Source organism: Hylobates moloch, unplaced genomic scaffold (genome assembly GCF_009828535.3).
Source record: "Hylobates moloch isolate HMO894 unplaced genomic scaffold, HMol_V3 SCAFFOLD_2, whole genome shotgun sequence".
NCBI lineage: Eukaryota > Metazoa > Chordata > Mammalia > Primates > Hylobatidae > Hylobates > Hylobates moloch.
In genome coordinates this window covers 165,367,194-165,385,690 of record NW_026652277.1, presented here as the reverse complement: position 1 = coordinate 165,385,690, position 18,497 = coordinate 165,367,194, and the positions used below count along the sequence as shown (strand labels likewise).

Genomic DNA, 18,497 nt, shown 5'->3' with positions numbered 1-18,497 from the left:
TTGTACTAAAAAAAAAAAAAAAGAAAAAAGAAAAAAATGAGGGTATGTTTAATGTACAACTTCTATATACATCACAGCCCATAGGCAGTAAAAAAAATATTTAAAAAACGATTAAAGGAATTGTGAAGAACTGTCATGTGGAAGGTCAAACGCCGACAGCAGGCATGACGGGAGTGGTGAGGAGCAGTTTCCGGATCGTTGTCAGGTATGTATTTTCAATCTTAAAAAACATTGTTTTTGCTCCCAGCCTAATGGAACCATCTTCCTGTGGAGAAACCAGTATCATTTCATAGTTTTGACTACTGACTGACATACCTCCTTGAGCCCCTATACCTGTATCTGTAGAAATTTCTATTGCACAGAACTTTGGGTGATGGGATGCAGTTTTTTTCATTCTCTGAGGAGTAAAACGCATAGGAAATGGATAATTTTTCACCTTTTTGACTCAGTGTGGTGAAATTTTCGCATCTTAGCATCTTTTGCCACAACTTTTTTCTTTAAAGTCAATTTGCTTCCCCCAAAAAAATGCAATACAACATGGAAAAGAACATTAAAAAGATCTGTGAAAAACAAAAAGTGACCTTTGAATGCACTAGACAGCAACTTTGGTTAAAAAAAAGAAAAAAAAAAAAACCCCAAAGGATGTACTTATACACACAGACAGCAAATATTAATTTCATAACTGTTCAAATTAATTATTTCTTTAATTCCCAATTGGTAAATAGTGAATGGGGCAGAGGAGCAAAGATTTTCTTTTCCTTCTTCCTACGCTGGATAAACAAGAACAGAAAACAGCCAGTTATATGTGACCCTCTAATCTTCACTCACACATGCTTGCCTTCTCACTTATGTCATAACTGCCCAATCTGAAACAGTACATCACAGATGACAGATGCAACCAGAGAGTTCAGGACAGCTGATATCGAGATATCCAGCAACCGGCCCTCGTGCAAAAGGAATTCCGAGCGGTTTTCGTCCACTCTGGCCATGGCTAGCAAAGCCTTGGCCGCCCTGCACATCATGTCTACGCTAGGTGGTTCCAGGGGCGGGGGCTGCATGTGCATGAGGTTGTGCTGGCTCTGCTGGTACTGGGCCATCGTGACCCCATCCTCTAGGAAGCTTATCAAGTTTCCAATGCTTCCTTTCTGCACAGCTATGGCCCTTGCTGCTAGTGCGTCCCCTTGGGCAAGGTTCGATAAAAGCGCCATGGACATTTCTCGACAGACTGGGTTTTTGCGATCCCCAACGTACCTAACTAATGTAGCATAGAATTTCTCCTGACGACTAAATGGAGGAGTGGCCAAGATCAGGTCCACATTATTGTCCTGGATACTGAGTTTACAGAGGGTCTCCAGCACAAGTCTCTGAGGCGACAGGACCGAGTTGGGTCCCACAGTTGGAAAGGGATCTTGTGCCTCTGCAGACGGGCACACCATCCAGTGCAGCAAGCCATCCAAAATTGGCAAGCAGATGCTTTCCGTGTAAGCAGACAAGTCTAGCTGCCCGGAAATGTTGGCCAACGTGACCAACGTGTTATCCCTCAAGACCTCGAGGCAGTCCCACCACCACTCATCTTTGCTGCAGGCCACCCCCTTGTCCTCATCCTCCTCTTTCTCATAGGTCTGCGGTGCTCGCTTTCTCTCTGGATGCTCGTGGTGAAGAAGAATCAGCTTCCCCAGGATCAGCACCAAGCCTGGATGTTTGGACATTTCGGCATCATTGCCAGGCACGAATGACAAGCTACGGACGATATTGGACACACAGATGCATCGCTTAGCCAGCGAGTCCTGCCAGTGTGCGATGGTGCACAGAGGAGTCTCATCTCGGCTCCTGGGCTCGTCCTCCAGCAGCTTGATGTTCCGGTGGCTTTTGGCTTGCTGGATACCAAAGGGAAACTTACTGCTTTCGGTCTGGGGCCCAGGGTTTGCGTCTTCGGGCAGTGCCCCTGGCCGAGCAGAGAGGACGTCATCAATGGTTGCTATGATGCTTTTCTCTTGCTGCTCTTCAGAGTCGCCTTTGCCTTCTTGCTCTTTCTTTCTACCTGCGGAGCTTAAGGGGGGAGGTGGGCGCCTGCGAGGAGGAATTTCCATCTTGCTCTCAAAGTGAGTCTGAATGTGCTCAGTGGTGTCGCCCCCGCCGAGCTGCCAGTGCAGAAGGCCACTATTGAACTCCTGCACACGCCCCAACTTGTCAGATCGGTCAACAACAAACAGGTTGTTCTTTTTGACTATCTTTATTGGCAGCTTGTCGAACTTACTGGCTTGCTTGGGCTTCTCCTTTGGGTCTGAAGCGGCGTCCGGGGCAGTCAGAGCGATGCTGCTCTTTTCATCGCTTTCTATCTTCTCGCTGTCTTCCTCCTCGTCGTCCTCGTCTTCCTCGTCGTCATCAATACATTCAGCATCTTCCTCCTCTTTCCCAGAATCGTCCGCCAAGGACTGGCTGTCATCCTTCCTTGCTGCGTTGTGATCAAGTGCTTTTTGGCTGGGGTCTCCCACTTCATATTCCATAAGAATTCCAAAAATGTCAATCAGGCATTTTCTAAAGTACTCGACTAAAAGTTCGAGAAATCCAGACAACTGGAGAGGAGGAGGAGGAGAAGAAAGAAAGAACAGGTACAATGTCATGACATCAGATATGACCGAGGAGGGTAAAGATCCTGAGATCCGTCAATACCTTGCCGTAATTGTCACACGTTTGTCTCCCTTTTTGGCTGGACCATGAAAGATAAACTACCTTTCAGGTCCAGCGAACTTCCTGAATTTTACAGTATAAACTAAACCGACGTTTAGCATGTTCCTTATTTGCTGCTTCCTTGCTTGGACTATCTACACGAAAACTTACTTTTTATTCTCATATTTCTAATCTTATCACTGAGGGAGTGCCTTGCTGTTCTTTACCTTTCTGTTCCTGATTTAGAGACAATGTACTCAGAAGAGTGGGAACATGGATTTTATAGACTCTTTTGCCCAAAGTGACTCTGTTCTCTTCTATTATTTATCTGAGACTTGCTTGCCGGGATTTTTATGGTTGTTATTCTTAGGATTTTATGGTTATTTTTGTCTCAGGTACCATAGGTTACCCTAATTTATGTTCTCTATATATCTTTTGGAGAAGATAATTTCAGCAATGTGGTAGCTCATGAACACTGAAAATTAAAAACAAATCAATTTAGCCTCTGATAAATAAATTAGAATGTTTCATAAAATGCAATTTTACATTTCAGTTATTTATGACTCTGGCTGAAAGACAAAAACCACTACGAGAGAACCACTGACTACGAGAACAAGTTTGGTTTCCTTTAAGCAAATGTTTGTATCAAGAAAAAACCAATACACTTCATGATTAGCAACCGCCCTCTCTCCCAACACCCCCCACCACGTTTAGGAACTCTAAAGAGTAAGCAACAAAAAGGATTCTTTCCCGGTAGATGTTCTGGAAATCAGCTATACCTTCATATCCTACTGTCAGTTTCTTGAAAGTAGAGTTGGAATAATTTTTAGGAAGTCAGGGGAAGCCCCCAGCACCAACTAGAAAGAACTGCTTTTAGTGTGCTGAAGGCACAATGTTCCAAGGGCATTTTCCCTTTTTTTCCCAGGGGAAAAGGGAAAGTTAATAAAGCAATTCTGGTTATGCAAATATGTGATCAACAACAGTTCACCTAACATAAGGATGAAAGCGCATTACTCTAGCAAATGCAGTATACAGTTTTTAAATACTTATTTTCTGTTAACACAGAACTCGTACAATGTTTATGACCTTATTAATAAACTTTCTAGCAATTGAAAAATTGCCTTTCTAGGCTGATAATGAGCGCTTAAATGAGAGAGGAAAGAAGTAGAAGATTCTGGTCTTATTTCCTTAGAAGCAAGGAAATTAAGTGTTTTAGTTTTTGCACTCAAAGTAGAGAGCTGTTTGTATACTGTAGGGAAAATGACCTTTTTCCATTTTTTATTTCTAAATATTTCTTTAAAAGTCTATAGCCCAGTGGACTCTTGGGCATTTTCCCCAAACTTCAGTGCTCCTCTCTTTTAGCTATTACGCTGGAAGCTACCTGAAGCCTACCTCTGAACAAAGGAGGGGTTTAAGCTCATTAAAAGTAGTAGGCTTTTACATGACTGCTTCAAAATAACCTGGAGAGAGGCAGAAATGATAGAGCATAGACTAAGAAGTAAGTTTAGCCATGAGTTCATAACTATTTTAGCTAACTGAGAGGTATATGGGGGTTCATTAAACTGTTCTCTCTCCTTCTCTATATATTTATACATTCTATAAATGTATAGAATATAAAATTTCTAAATCTTGAATATCTTTTCAATGAAAAGATGTCAAGTCCTCCTGGAAAGTAGGGTTATGTCCCATTGCAACCAATTATGTTTCCAATGTTGCCTCCAGTCACAACTTAATGTTACATTTTGATTACTTCCCATTGGCCTGCTAATATTCATTCTGAACAATTTAATGTTACTACTGTCATCTGTCCCATATACACATACACACACAGTTACTGTTCTCTCGTAAGAAATAGAGGTATGTGTGTGTACATACACTAAAGACTACAATGAATATTATCCCAGATAACTCTACATTGATTAAGGCTGGTTGATAACAACTGCAGTGATGAACAGTGTTGGATGGTTAGTGCTAATCAACTTAGGCATTAGTTCAAGCACAAGTGTGCATGGCCTGATGCTCTCCTATCCTAATTTGGTTGTTAGCTGGACTATGCTGGCTTACCTGGGAGAGATTGAAAGTAGCAACAGTGCTGTCATCATACAGAAGAATATTAATAGTGTCCAAAGCCCACGTACTCTCAGCCAAAAGACCTGATTTAAGGGACATCATCACACGCCACGCCTCAGGAGTAACTGAAGATGGGAAAGAACAAGGATATCATGAATGTTGACTCTATGCATGAAAGAACGAAAGTTAACGAAAGAGTAAGAAAAAATAAGTGGAGTGTTAAGTTAAATATTGACTTTAAACAAATGCTCTCAAGGACAGTTAAGTGTGATCATTTCAGATTTTAAATGGAGGCCATAGCTGTAGTGAGAAATTTCTGTGGTTTAAGATCTTCTCGCTCTGCTGGTCACGCAGGGGCCGAAAGTGCCTCTAGAGGTGGAGTGGTTGAGCACAGATGGTCCTTTCTCATGGCCGGGTTATTTCTTTCAGCCACCCTACAGAGTCTGCAATGTGGTATCAGAGCTTTTAATAAATGAGTCAAACCCAAAAGTGGTATTTGTCTTCTTTTGCCTTCGCCACTCACGAGTGTCTCAAGGTGGCGTCCTGGAAGGCTGCCAAGTCTGCAGAACATGGAAGCAAAATTTAACTCCAAAACAGCCTCCTCAGACACACGGCCTTGGCTTCCCAGGCTGCTTTCCTCTAGTCCTGTGCTCCTGCCCTCAGAACATGCTGTGACAAATACCAGCACTTTGATGGCTCAGATTTCTCAGGAGTATGGTTGCAGCCAAAGAATGGGAGGTAATTTGTTGTTTCCCTATTCCTGCTACTGAAGAAAACAAAATGATCAGGTAGAAAGTTTGTAAGATTTGCCATGAGATGGGGCTGCGAGAACAGACTCAACAGGCCTTGGAATTTCCCAGGAGTTGTGGCAGCAGTGCAGGGCACCAGCCCGAGAGGGCAGACACCCAGCTTGGCCAGATCCCCGGGGCTGCCCGGAGGCTGGAGGCGTTCTCCAGGCACCAAGAATCATTGGACATGGGGGAGACACCATGGCTTTTCCACTTTTATTTTAATTGTATCTGTTTTAAAATTTTCTAAGATAGCTACATACTGTTTTTACGACAAAAAAATCAAAATTACTTTAAAAAATAAAGACATAAATTTCCCTAGGTGGAAGACAAATGCTATATAACCTGCACTGGGAGATTTTTAGAAAATTTAGATGTATTTATTTAAACATACATATACACACATAAACACACAATATACGTGTGTGTGTGTGTATATTTCTATATATAAAATGGTGCTCAGTGTGTGTGTCTCCTTCTCTCCCTCTGCAACCCCATATACATAGACACACACACACATACACACACACGCATTTTATATAGATATATGTATGAAGGGATATAGATACGCACGCATTATATATAAAGGGATAGATATATGTATACACAAAGGGATATATATAAAGGAATATGTGTGTATGTGTATACAGTGGCACAATTACTACTCACTGAAGACTTGATCTCCTGGGCTCAAGTGATCCTCCTACCTCAGCCTCCTGAATAGCTGGGACTACAGAAATGGATCTCACTTTTGGCTAATTTTTTTTCTTTTTAGTAGAGATGAGGGTTTGCTGGGTTGCCCAAGGGTGGTCTCGAATTCCTGAGCTCAAGTGATTCTCCTGCCCTGGTCTCTCAGTCTACATCTCCTTAATGTCCAATGATTGATGTCTTTCAAATTATTAATATCTTTTATTTTCTAATCACTGCAAAAGATTTTAAGTCAATTTGTTCTTGAGATTTTTTGAGTAATTTTTCCTAATATAACTCAGATCTATTATCTTCCTTCCTGTGTTAAAAGTACTTCAAAAATAATGCAGAAACCCTGTGTATACTTCCAGATAGTCCAGACCTCTGGTGAGTATTCAGAACATCCCACAGAGGATAAACAAGCAACATCAGCATTCGATTGACATGGTTCTTGGCCCAAGTCTACCAGTGCGTTGGATGATATCAGTTCCATGTATCACAGCATAGCATATTCTATATGTCATACCATCTATCAATCTACATATTACATACAAGCTTTAACTTTTTCCCATGGAAATTCACTGTATGTTGTCACCAAATTACAGAGTGGCTTGCCTTGAGATTTTCTCAGGTCACCTTTAGCATTTCCTTAGCCTCATGGGGGGGGCCTGTTAGGCACGTATTGTAGTGATTAAGTGGCTTGGTTAAGTTCAAATCTTTAAGCCCAAAATATAGTATATAACCACTGAGGATTCCCTGATCTGTTACTTGAAGCTCTGATCTTTCACACAAATAACGTTCACATGTAAAACTACCATTGTATTTCACCGTGTTAGCCAGGATGGTCTCCATCTCCTGACCTCATGATCCGCCGCCTCAGCCTACCAAAGTGCTGGGATTACAGGCGTGAGCCACCGCGCCCGGCCAATCTTTCTCGCGCTATTTCTTAATTCAGATTAGCAGCCTCCAACTATTACTCCTATATAAAAATGCATCTTGATAATTTCTAGTCATAATATTTTCATCCCTTTAACAGGAACAGTATCTTTACTAAAATTAAAATTCTACACTGCAACTGGAATTCATTTCAGAATGAAAGCTTTGGAATTCTTACCGATATCTTTGGAGGTAATCTTTCGCCTTTGTTTCAAGACTGGTTGTGATGCTTCTACTGAGCCAGGAGGAAAGGTGATCTCCCTTCTGATTGGGGGTGGTTGGGGTGGTGGCCCGGTGACCTGGGATGTGGGGACCGTGGGCATGACCTTCTGCATCTTCATAGATGGCAGAAAGGGAGACTTGCTTGGAGACATGCGGTTCTCCAGGGAGCGCTGGAAGGACGCTGGGCTGGGCGCCCTGGAGATGTGATTTGGCAGTGACGGTGGCGTCTGGTAGGACGGCTGTGGTGGGCGCGTGATGGGCTGCATGGAGGCTGAGGACGACATGTAAGGCTGACGCTGGCTGACGTGGGAAGGCCACTGGCTCTCATGATTTATCCTCTGATCGGGTACCATCATATCGTCCGTGCGGTTCATGCCTGGGTAAGGGGGCGCCTGTGTAGGGCCGCCAGGGCCCTGCCTGTTCTGGTAGGGATAAGGCATATCATTGCGTGCTGCCCACATATTCTGCTGAGGCCCCTCACTGGAGGACGACTGCAGCGGGCCGCCCATCATCTGAGGCGGGATTCCGTGCGTCTGGATCTGCCCCGGGGCCTGCATCCTCTCCCTGCTGTAGGGATACGGGTACTGGCCCTGGATGGGCCTGCGGTCCGGGCCCGAGTAGGAGCCTCCGTACTGGTTGTACATCTCCTGCTGCTGGCTGCTGTACTGCATGTTGTACATGTCGCCCTCGTGGCGCTTGGCTGGGGGCCCGTACATGCCGTCCATATGGCGTTTGTAATTCTGGAATTCACAGAAAGACAAATCATCCTGATGTGCTCTTACAGGTATAATCACACACTGAAATTATGCAAAATAGTTATTACCTGCTAGAATGTTCACTTCAAAATGAATATGGGAAGCTCCTATAACAACAGAGAACTAATAATTTATGTTCGATATTTCAGTATTATATACACCATGTCATACACTCAGGAGAGGGCATCCAAAGTTTGTTTTCATGTGTTTGAAACTTTCTGTGGAAAAAAAAAAAAGCCTCCTCTCCTTAGGCTATGCCACCGGGACAGCCAGCGTTCAACTCCCACACAGGCAGATGGCTCCCGGGCTGGGAGCTGCACTAGGACCACAGCAGGAGGCAGAAGGACCCTCTCAAAGGAAAGCCAGCATCCAGGGGCTGGTCTGAAAGGGTCTTGCGGTAAAAGGGTTTCTTGGGCCTCATTTTACAGAAAAGCCTCCGAACAGGACTCGGCTCCCCAGACTGGCCCGTGTTACCCAACATCCATCCCACGGCTCCTGCCCTGACTTCTGGCCTGGTCAGGTGCAGCTCCCCCAAGGCCCCACTGGTCCCAGCACTGAGGACAGGGCTGGCACCACACCTGCTACTAAGCTTGCTTCCCAGGATGCTCCGGGACCAGTGTTTAATCGGGGTTGGTGGGACTCTGATGGGAGGCAGTGAGATGCTGATGTTTTCCACTTTACTTGAAAACTGTTTAAGATCAGTTGGTTTAATAATGCAATTCATTGGCCAGGTGCAGTGACTCACGCCTGTAATCCCAGCATTTTAGGAGGCCGAGGCAGGAGGATCACCTGAGGTCAGGAGTTCGAGACCAGCCTGGCCAACATGGTGAAACCCCGTCTCTACTAAAAATACAAACATTAACCGGGCATGGTGGTGGGCGCCTGTAGTCCCAGCTGCTTGGGAGGCTGAGGCAGGAGAATCGCTTGAGCCCAGGAGGCAGAGGTTGCAGTGAGCCGAGATTGTGCCACTGGATTCCAGACAGAGCAAGACTCCATCTCAAAAAAAAAAAAAAAAAAAGCAATTCACTGTGCCTATATGCTCCAGCAAAATTAAATAAATGAAAAGTAATATACATACTATTATATATATTTATTCTAATTATATAACACATATAATTTTCAAAATTTTCATTTTTTGCAAGAGGTCTCAGATCTGAAAAGCTGTTTAAAAATAGCAAAGTCCTGTATGTCTGGAAAGCCACACCATGAAGGGCGGTTCCTGCAGCAGCACTGGTCACTGTAAGGGGGAGATCCTGCGTAACTTAGCATCTCTGAGCTGCAGTGGTCACCTGTGAACCAGCAAAAACCTGTCCCACTTATTCAAAATAAGTATTATGAGCATCTTATCTCATTTTTTAAAAAGCCAATTCACTTTCACTATTAGTATATAATATTTTAAGTTGCTTTTCTACACATTCTCCTTAAAGCATTGACAAATTTCTGTTCTAAAATGGCTTCTGATACAACAGTATGCATGATAGACACATGTTTAAAATATACTAACTCTAGCTTGGGCTTGTTATTATTTACAAGGACGAATACACTCAACTTCTTATTACAGGTTATATTTGTTTCAGGAAACCATGTATCAAGAGTTATTTTTAATTTGCTGACTTCAACATCCCAGGAGTACTTTCTAGCACTAACTATATCCTGAATGCTCAACAAACACTAATCATTTTTGTTAGACGTCTGAAAATCTTCAGAAGTAAGACAAGTTTGACTTTTAGCCTCCAGGAGAGAACCAGAAAGCACAGCACCCCACACCCACTCGCCAACTCACCGGCTGCTGTGGGTACAGGCCGGGCTGGTGCCCTCCATATGGCGGCTGTCCCGAGGGAGGGCCTTGGCCTGGATACTGCTGCCCATAAGGTTCATGCCTGGAACGAGGCATTCAAAGAAAACTTAACTGAGAAAAAGCTTCAGGCAAACAGAGAAATAAACAATCCATTTCTGGAACCCTGACTCCCCCAAGCAGCTCTGCGTGGCTTTCACCACGCACCCCTCCGACAAAGGCCCTCTGAGAGGCAGCTGCACGCCAACTGTTAGCACCAGGGATGGGAACACCCATTTTGGGAATGGTGCCAAACTCCTAGTTCGGGCTGTTGGCTAATAGGTGTCAGAGGAATACCGGTTGAGCAGGCAGGCACCCTGTAAGCACCTGTCAGAGCCTCTGGCCTCTGCGTTGGAGGCCGCAGCCCCGCCTGTCCACTGACGTGTGTGTACCTTAGGAAGTGTCGTACAATGCTGTGATGTGAGGCATTAATGGAAGCAAGAAATGACAAGAAGAACTTAAGACTCAAAGGCAATGTTCCTAGAAGTACCAGAACATCAAAATGTTTGTACTTTGCACATTCTCATTATGAATGGAAAATGTTTAATTTTTTAAAGCTATACTTCAAATTTAATTCAAATGTTAGCTAATCATTGTATAAATACAAGTGCTCAGAATTTCACAGTGCTATGCCCTAAAAGGCTACAGAAAAGAGTAACAGGGATGATTTAAATGTACACCTATTACATCTTAAAATGGAAATGAATAATATATTCATTTTTCAACTACTAGTATATTAAGAAATTACAAATACCATAAAAATAGCATGTGTTAAAAGGCAATAGATTTGGAACTTTGAAAAATATATTGGTTTAAGTTAATATACTAAATCTTGTAAGAAAGGGAACAATGGACTGAATATATTCCTAAGCTGATCAAGGAATGAGAATAATAAAAACAAATAAATGAATTTTTAACTATCACATGTGAAACAGACATGGGAACTTTTGATAACCACTTTGATATCTAAGAAGGAAGCTCAAAGATAGGAGGAAAGAAATGTAATTGACATGGGTAAAATTTAAGTTGCATAACAAGCAACATTTTTCAGAAGAGAAAACTTCACAATGAGGTAAAAATCTCTTCAATGTGGTGGAGCCAAGATCATTGTTGTTCTTCTAATCTCACCAGGTGCCCCTCCAAAGAAACATCTGTAGCTTTTCCTGGACCCTCAAAAACAAAACAAACCTAACTGAAATCCTTGATTCAGCACACTAAACATGACCTCATGGTTAACTGATTAACGAATATATCACAAGTAAATATTGGCCACATTATGGCCAGGTTAAGAATTAGAAGAGTAAATTCCTAGGTCCCTAGGAGAAAGCACCGTGCCTCCTTAAACATGGGATGGACTCTCAAGAACAAGGCTCACAGACAATACCATAAAGAAACCTCATTTGGTAAAGCCGTGATTTTTCAACCTTTTTCTCCTTTGTATTACACTGAGGAAGCTTTCCCACCGACTGACCCATCCTGTGACCCCAGCCTGTGGGCTGATGAAAGGAGAGCGGCTCTGGCCCAGCTGGTCCCTGGTAGAACAGCACACGCAGCTTCCGAAGGCTGCGATCCCAAAGTCAGCTCCACCCTGTGGCACACCACTGTGGCTCCGGGGAGGGAAAAGCCCTTCTATTGTGCCCCTATCTTTTTTTCTTTAAAAATCTGAAATATTATATGAAAACCTTGCTTATCATCATGTCTCTTATTAGGAGGTAGAGAACATACCCAACAAGGGGAAGGGGTTTTTGTGACAATGAGTATTGAAGTCAGGGCCCAGGCAAGGGACTTTCTTCACAAGAAGAAGTCTACCCTATGCCATCATCTTAGGAAGCAGTTTTCAGGTTACCTTTCAGAGCCATTTCAACAACTTTTCCTCCTATCTAATTACAAATCAATCTGCATCATCAGTCTTGCAGCTGAACTTGCCATTTTAAGTCATTTCAAGATGACTTTCTTAAGCGAGGGTGCAGTGAGGCCTGCGCTGTGCGTTTTCTAGAGATGTTTATTAAGGAGCAAAGTATTGTGAAAAAGCACTGCCTGGAAGAACCTTTCTAGAATGCTGAAAGCCCAGTGTGGCTACCACTGCACAGGCCTTTCCCCCAGACAGAAAGAAGGGAGGGAGGGGAGCTGGTGCTGTGGAGGCCCAGGCATCCAGGAGCTCCACGCGAGCCGTATCTGGAGTGTGCAGCTGGCAGTCCCTCAGAAGGAAGCTGGGTGCTGGTGCTGGGTGCCAGCATGACTTGTGGCGGCCCTGGCTCTTGACTTGGGGAAGAAGACTCCTACTGAGGCCAAGGTCCTTCTCCCTGGTCCTGAATAGCCATCTACCGAGGACAGCCACCTGACACTCACCTGGTGACCAGCAGCCATTGCCTCTTTACTTTCACAGGAAAGGGGACCCTGTATATTGTCATCAGTGACTCAGCTGCCAGGGCTCAGAAATGTGTGAGGAAAGCACGGTTTCTAGTAAATCATCATATTGTCATCTTAAAAAATACTCACCTTCGGTCGTAACTGGCTCCATAGGGAAACTGCTGGCGCTGCCCCATGCCCAGGTTAGACATTGCTCCGGAGGGACTTTGGTTGTACATGTCCTGCATGCTGCTGTTGGGCATCTGTCCTTGCGTCATAAAGGGCTCGCTGCTTCCAGGCACTGCAATATTTTAAATAAAATGCATACATTTAGGCATTTCTGAAAGTCAAAGGCCAATCCATCCCTTCTAGTAATCTCTATTGTCTTTGGACTTTTTCTTGTTTTTGAGACGGAGTCTCACTCTGTCGCCCAGGCTAAGTGCAGTGGTGTGATCTTGGCTCACTGCAACCTCTGCCTCCTGGGTTCAGGCGATTCTCCTGCCTCAGCCTCCCAAGTAGCTGAGATTACAGGAATCCACCACCATGCCTGGCTAATTTTTGTATTTTTAGTAGAGACAGGGTTTCACCACATAGGTCAGGCTGGTCTTGAACTCCTGACCTCAGGTGATCCATCCACCTCAGCCTCTCAACATGCTGGGATTATAGGCATGAGCCACTGCGCAGGGCCTGTACTTTTTCTCAATATGGTAGACCATAATACTATTGAAAGAGTGTAAGGTGTGGAGCCAAGATGTGCTCCATGGGGGCAGAAATCTAAGATGGCCCCGAAGATCCAGCACCCCCTGCCCAATGGGCACCTTCCATGAGCCCCTCCCCTTCAGTGTGGGTGGGACCTATGAATACAATGGTATCACTCCCATGATTATGTTGTGTTACATGGCAAAAGGGGCTTAACAGATGTGATTATAGTTACTAATCAGCCGAATGTGAGTTTAACCAGAAGGGAGATTGTCTAGGTAGCCCTTTAACTTTGGATCTAGAGCTTAAAGAGGAAGCAAGTCAGAGATATTTTCCTGCTGGCCTTGAAGAAGCAACTGACATGCTGTGGAGGGGGATCACGTGTTAGGTAGGGAAGGTGGGCAGAAGATAGTCAACAAGAAAATGCAACTGCAGCCTCACAACCACAAGGAACTGAATTCTGCCAACGACTTAAATAAACTCGGAAGAGGACCCTGAGCCTTCAAGGAGCTCACAGTCCTGGCAGACACCTTGATTTCAGCCTGTGGGACCCTGAGCAGAGGCCCAGTCACACTGTGCCAGATTCCTGACCCACAGACACTGCAGGATCATACATTTATGTTGTCTTAAGCTGCTAAGTTTGTGGTAACTTGTTATATAACAACATAGAAAACTAATACAGGCCCAGATCCAGTCCTTACTTGGGTAAGTTACCTCTGAGTTTAATTTCATTTCTTTTTAATGTTTTTATTATGTTTTTTAGAGACAGGGTCTCGCTCTATCACCTAGTGATAAGAGGTGCAATGTTGCAACTGCAGTGGTCAAGTGCAGTGGTGAAATCGTAGCTTACTGTAGCCTCGAACTCCTGGGCTCAAGCGATCTGCCTGCCTTAGCCTCTTGAGGTGCTAGAATTACAGGCATGAGTCATCACCTGGCCCCTATTTTCCTGTCTATAAAATGAGGCCAGTAATATTATCTCATGAAATGGTTGTAAGGAGGACATAAAATATGTATACAAAGTTAGTTCCCTTCTCCCATAAGAAAAAAAGTGAAAACCTTAACATTCAGCCACTGATTCACTCCAAAATAAGGATTAAAAAAATTATTAGGAGGCCGGGCGCGGTGGCTCACGCTTATAATCCCAGCACTTTGGGAGGCCGAGGCGGGCGGATCATGAGGTCAGGAGATCGAGACCACAGTGAAACCCCGTCTCTACTAAAAATACAAAAAATTAGCCGGGCGTGGTGGCGGGCGCCTGTAGTCCCAGCTACTCGGAGAGGCTGAGGCAGGAGAATGGCGTGAACCCGGGAGGCGGAGCTTGCAGTGAGCCGAGATCGGGCCACTGCACTCCAGCCTGGGTGACAGAGCAAGACTCTGTCTCAAAAAAAAAAAAAAAAAAAAAAAAAAATTATTAGGGAGTTAAGAATAGCTCAAGATGGGATGAAATACAACTATTTCTAACACAGGATGGAGTGCTAATTAGGTAGTATATGCAAATTAGCATCAGCTCAGAGCCTGAAGGAAATTGTGTTCAGTCCAGAAACTAGCCTGAAGGCAAATTAAACATTTTAATATAAATTTTCATCGTTACACAGTATTGCTACCTTTCTCCATCCTATGAAAGTTACTTTTATGTTATGTGAAGCAAAAGCTGGTTAAGATTTTGTGAGCAGATACATTTTGTTAGGCTGGTAGAGAGGGGCCAGTGCTGGCATCAAGTATTTTCCTTTGCAATGTGCTTTCACCTGTTTTATCTATTTGATCTCATATCAACCTGTGGTAGAACCAGTTTTGAAGTTACTTTCTATTTTATAGATGTGAAAACAGAGATAGACAGAAATCATGTGGCATAATTAAATAGCTTTTCTCTAATACACAAGGAAATTTTTAAAAATCAACAGGAAAAGCAACAACCAAATTAAAAATGGGCAAACACACAAATGAACATTCACAAAAGAAAAATAAATGGTCAATCAACATATGAAAAGATGTATGAGTTCACTAATAATGGAATGAATCCAAGGTAAACAGTAATGAGGCCTTCCCCCTTCCATCTGATTGGCCAATGTTAAAATGATGGACAGTGATCATTCTTAGTAAGGGGGTGAGAACCCGCACACCCTCACATGCTCTCGTTGAGAGCATTAAACTGGTATAAGCTTTGCCAATACCTGCTTTACCTGCTATGGGAGGCTGTGCTTTGGCAACCCCCAAAGAAGTGCACCTCCCAGCATTCGCAGCCTGGGAAACCCCTCCCATGATGCCCTTGGGTTTGGTCATGTGATTAGCATTGCCTAAGAGGGCTCCAGCAAGTGAGATGCAAGCAAAAGTTTTTAAGTGCTTGCTCCCGGGACCTGTCCTCTTGGAGTGCTCCCTCTTGAAATCCATCTGCCATGTTACGGGCACCTAAGAAACTACATGGAAAGGCCCCATGGAGGAGGCTGCAGCCAACAACTCCAGCCTGGGGATGACATCAGCCACTCGAGAGACATCAGAGCTCAGTGGAGCTCTCAGCCTGGCTCCCAGATGATGGCGGCCACCTCGGTGTCCTAGCTGACAACAAGCCACACAGAGCGAAGAAATACCCAGTCTACCACAGAACTGAGAGATATAATTGATATAATTAAGTGTTACTGTTTTTAAAGCCACTAAGATTTGGGGATAGTTTGTTATACTGTAAAAGCTGAGATATTCAGTAAACTAAAAAAAAGTTCATATCCTTTGATTCAACAATTCTACTTCTAGGAATCTATTTCGCAGAAACATTCTTACAATGTGAAAAAACTGTACTTCAACAATCACTGCTTCATTGTTTATAACAGAAAAGATTATGGAACAACTCACCCATTACTAGAGCATTAGGGTGTATCTATTCAATTAAAAAAAGTAGAGCTATGTGTACAGATATTAATAGAAATTCGATATATACTATTCTGTTAAACATATAAAATGATGTTCACTTATATGTAATCAATCAATGCCTCAATCAGTGAAGTTAGGAAGTAAGAAGGCAGCGAAGGCAGGCTGGTGAACAGGCAGGGCCAGGCCCCTCAGGGCTACTGAGGGCTAATATTAGATCAGACTCTTTGACCATGCTACTTGTACTACAGGTTAACACCACCAGCAGCAGCAATAGCGACAAAGAGTATGTTTTCCACTGAAGTTAGCCATTAAATAAAAAATCAGAGCACCATTAAGTTTACTGACAGAGTAAGGCAAACTGAAGAATGGAAAACTATACGCAACAGGATTAAGACTCTTAGAAAATCTGTTTCCTGTGGATTTTCTGTTTATCTGCTTTAATCTGGTACTGAATACACCAATACCGTAAGGCAGCAGGTGAACTGAAATACACTAGGGATTGTACTTGCCACTGGGGATCATTTACATGGTTGATGAAAACATTACAGACAGTCACCAAAGTAGGATGGCTCAACCTTATGATGGTGTGAAAGCGACAGGCATTCAGTATGCTCCTCAATTTAAGATGGGGTTATGTCCGGATCAACTCATTGTCAATCAAAAATATCTTAAGTGAAAATGTGTTTTCAATTTACCAATATTTTCAATTTAGGATGGGTTTCTTCTGAGGTAACCGCACTGCAAGGCGAGAAGTATCTGTATATATCTACCTAGGGCCTAGCAAGGTGATCCCAGAATCATTCCACCCCTACAAATTTATTTTTGTAATAAGAAAATCTAGGCATGAGGACACGAGGGAAATACAACTATAGTTGTCTAATGTGGTGTATCAGTGGGATATGGGAATGGTTTGCAATACATTTTGAGGCCAAATTCTAAATAATACTAATTATTTTTTTCCATGTTGTCATATTTTCAGAGTCTAAAGCCACCAAAAGCACTAACGAAATGTTGTCTAGCATCTCATACCACTAAGAAAAATAGCTCCCCCAGCATTCACAAAGCTTTTGAAATTCTAAGCTTATGGATTTACTGCATGTTCTACAAAACCCTCACTTGGAATAAGCAGCCCTGAAACTTTTGAAAGAAAAAAAATCATAGATGATCTTGTTTTATGAGTGTTATCTGCAATGTTATACATGAAATACTATGAATTTCCTTTTTAAATGGTATATGCCCTATATTCAAATTTTAAAGACTCTCCCTTGTTCTTTTTCATTGGTCTATAATACGTAAGAAAACCAGGGCTTTGCGCTTTATGCTTATCTCCACTCAGACAATATTAATCAAGAAATTTATGTACCCCAACATCTAAGCACAACACAGGTACTATTATTTAAGGGATCCCAGAGTAAGTATTTCCATAAAAATATTATTCACTATTTCTTCTGTATGTTTTTTTCCAATAATATACACATCATGCTTCAATTTCACAGGCCTTGAATGCATTTGGAAGAATGCGCAAGAGCAAAATATCAAATCTCCACTTGTGGCTTGTAGACCACGGGCAGAACTGAAGGACAGTGGCTCAGACACTCAGTGCCGCCTCAACCTTGGGAGTCGGCAGGCATCAAGGGAAGGGCCAGCCTGGTGTCTCCTGATGGCAGTCACAAACTTCTGCACTCTCTCTCTCAAGGCTCTCATCAATCCCATCACTGCAGATGCCATTTCTACACTTACTACTCCAAAATCATACCGATTCCAACATCTGCTCAGCTCCAGCCATGCATTCCATGCCTTACCACCGGGACACACCCCAGAAGGACTCCAGGTTCCCCTCTCTAGCCTGGTCCTTTTCCAGTCCTCTGCATTGCAGGGAATAATGTCTTCACCCGCGCAGTCACAGTTAGCTTCTCCCTCAGGGCCTGCCTTCACTCCACCAGCACCTCTGACATACACTCTGCCGGCAGGTTCCCTCTGTGCTGCTGGTGTCTGGCTCCAGTTGGCCAGCTCCCCCTAGACTCTCACAGTGGTCTCCTCAAAGCTACTCTTACCTCTTTCCAGTACAATCTCCAGAGATGGCCAGTTATTTATTCATTTATCACACACTCACACAAAAAAAACTACTCACATCACTTCCTGCATAACATCTTTCACCTTGGCGAAAAATCCAGATTCATCAATACGCCCACAGACACCAAAAGGCTCTGGCTGGCCTCAACGACCTCAGCCTGTCCCCGGGCCCATGCTCACTGTGCTCTGACACCCACCACCACCTCACACACCAAGCTCATTCCCGCCACCACCCCCATGACAGGTCCTCAAGGCCCTTCCCTCCTGACCACCCAGTCTAAATCACTCTCCCTCTCTCCCACCGTGCCACCCAATGCCACTGCTATCTGTATCCTTTCTTCCTTTCACTTTCCTGTCTTCCACCAACCACAATCTTTAACTGCCTATTTGTGCTTAAGTTATTTTTTGCTTCCTCCCAGGAAGTAAGAAGGCAGGGCGTCTGCGATTCCCTGAAGGTGGGCAGCGACTCTGATTTACCAATCCATGAGCTAGTGCCCAGCGCACATTAGCACAACACCATGCCAGGTGCCGTGAAGCACGTGCTTACTTACC

General features: G+C 43.7%; 1 protein-coding gene across 6 annotated transcripts in view; it reads right to left on the bottom strand.

Annotated features, from left to right (window-relative positions):
* Nucleotides 1–685: 685 nt before the first annotated feature.
* ARID1B (AT-rich interaction domain 1B) overlaps nucleotides 686–18,497 on the bottom strand; it is a 435,119-nt gene continuing 417,307 nt past the window's right edge. For all 6 annotated transcript variants that reach the window (XM_032161137.2, XM_032161127.3, XM_032161155.2 and 3 more), the window contains 5 exons: nucleotides 12,462–12,612; nucleotides 9,912–10,008; nucleotides 7,330–8,113; nucleotides 4,735–4,865; nucleotides 686–2,576 (listed from right to left, as the gene is read on the bottom strand). In XM_032161137.2, coding sequence (XP_032017028.1) covers nucleotides 852–2,576; nucleotides 4,735–4,865; nucleotides 7,330–8,113; nucleotides 9,912–10,008; nucleotides 12,462–12,612 — 2,888 coding nt within the window. In that variant the 3' untranslated portion in view covers nucleotides 686–851. The remainder of the gene's footprint in view (nucleotides 2,577–4,734; nucleotides 4,866–7,329; nucleotides 8,114–9,911; nucleotides 10,009–12,461; nucleotides 12,613–18,497) is intronic.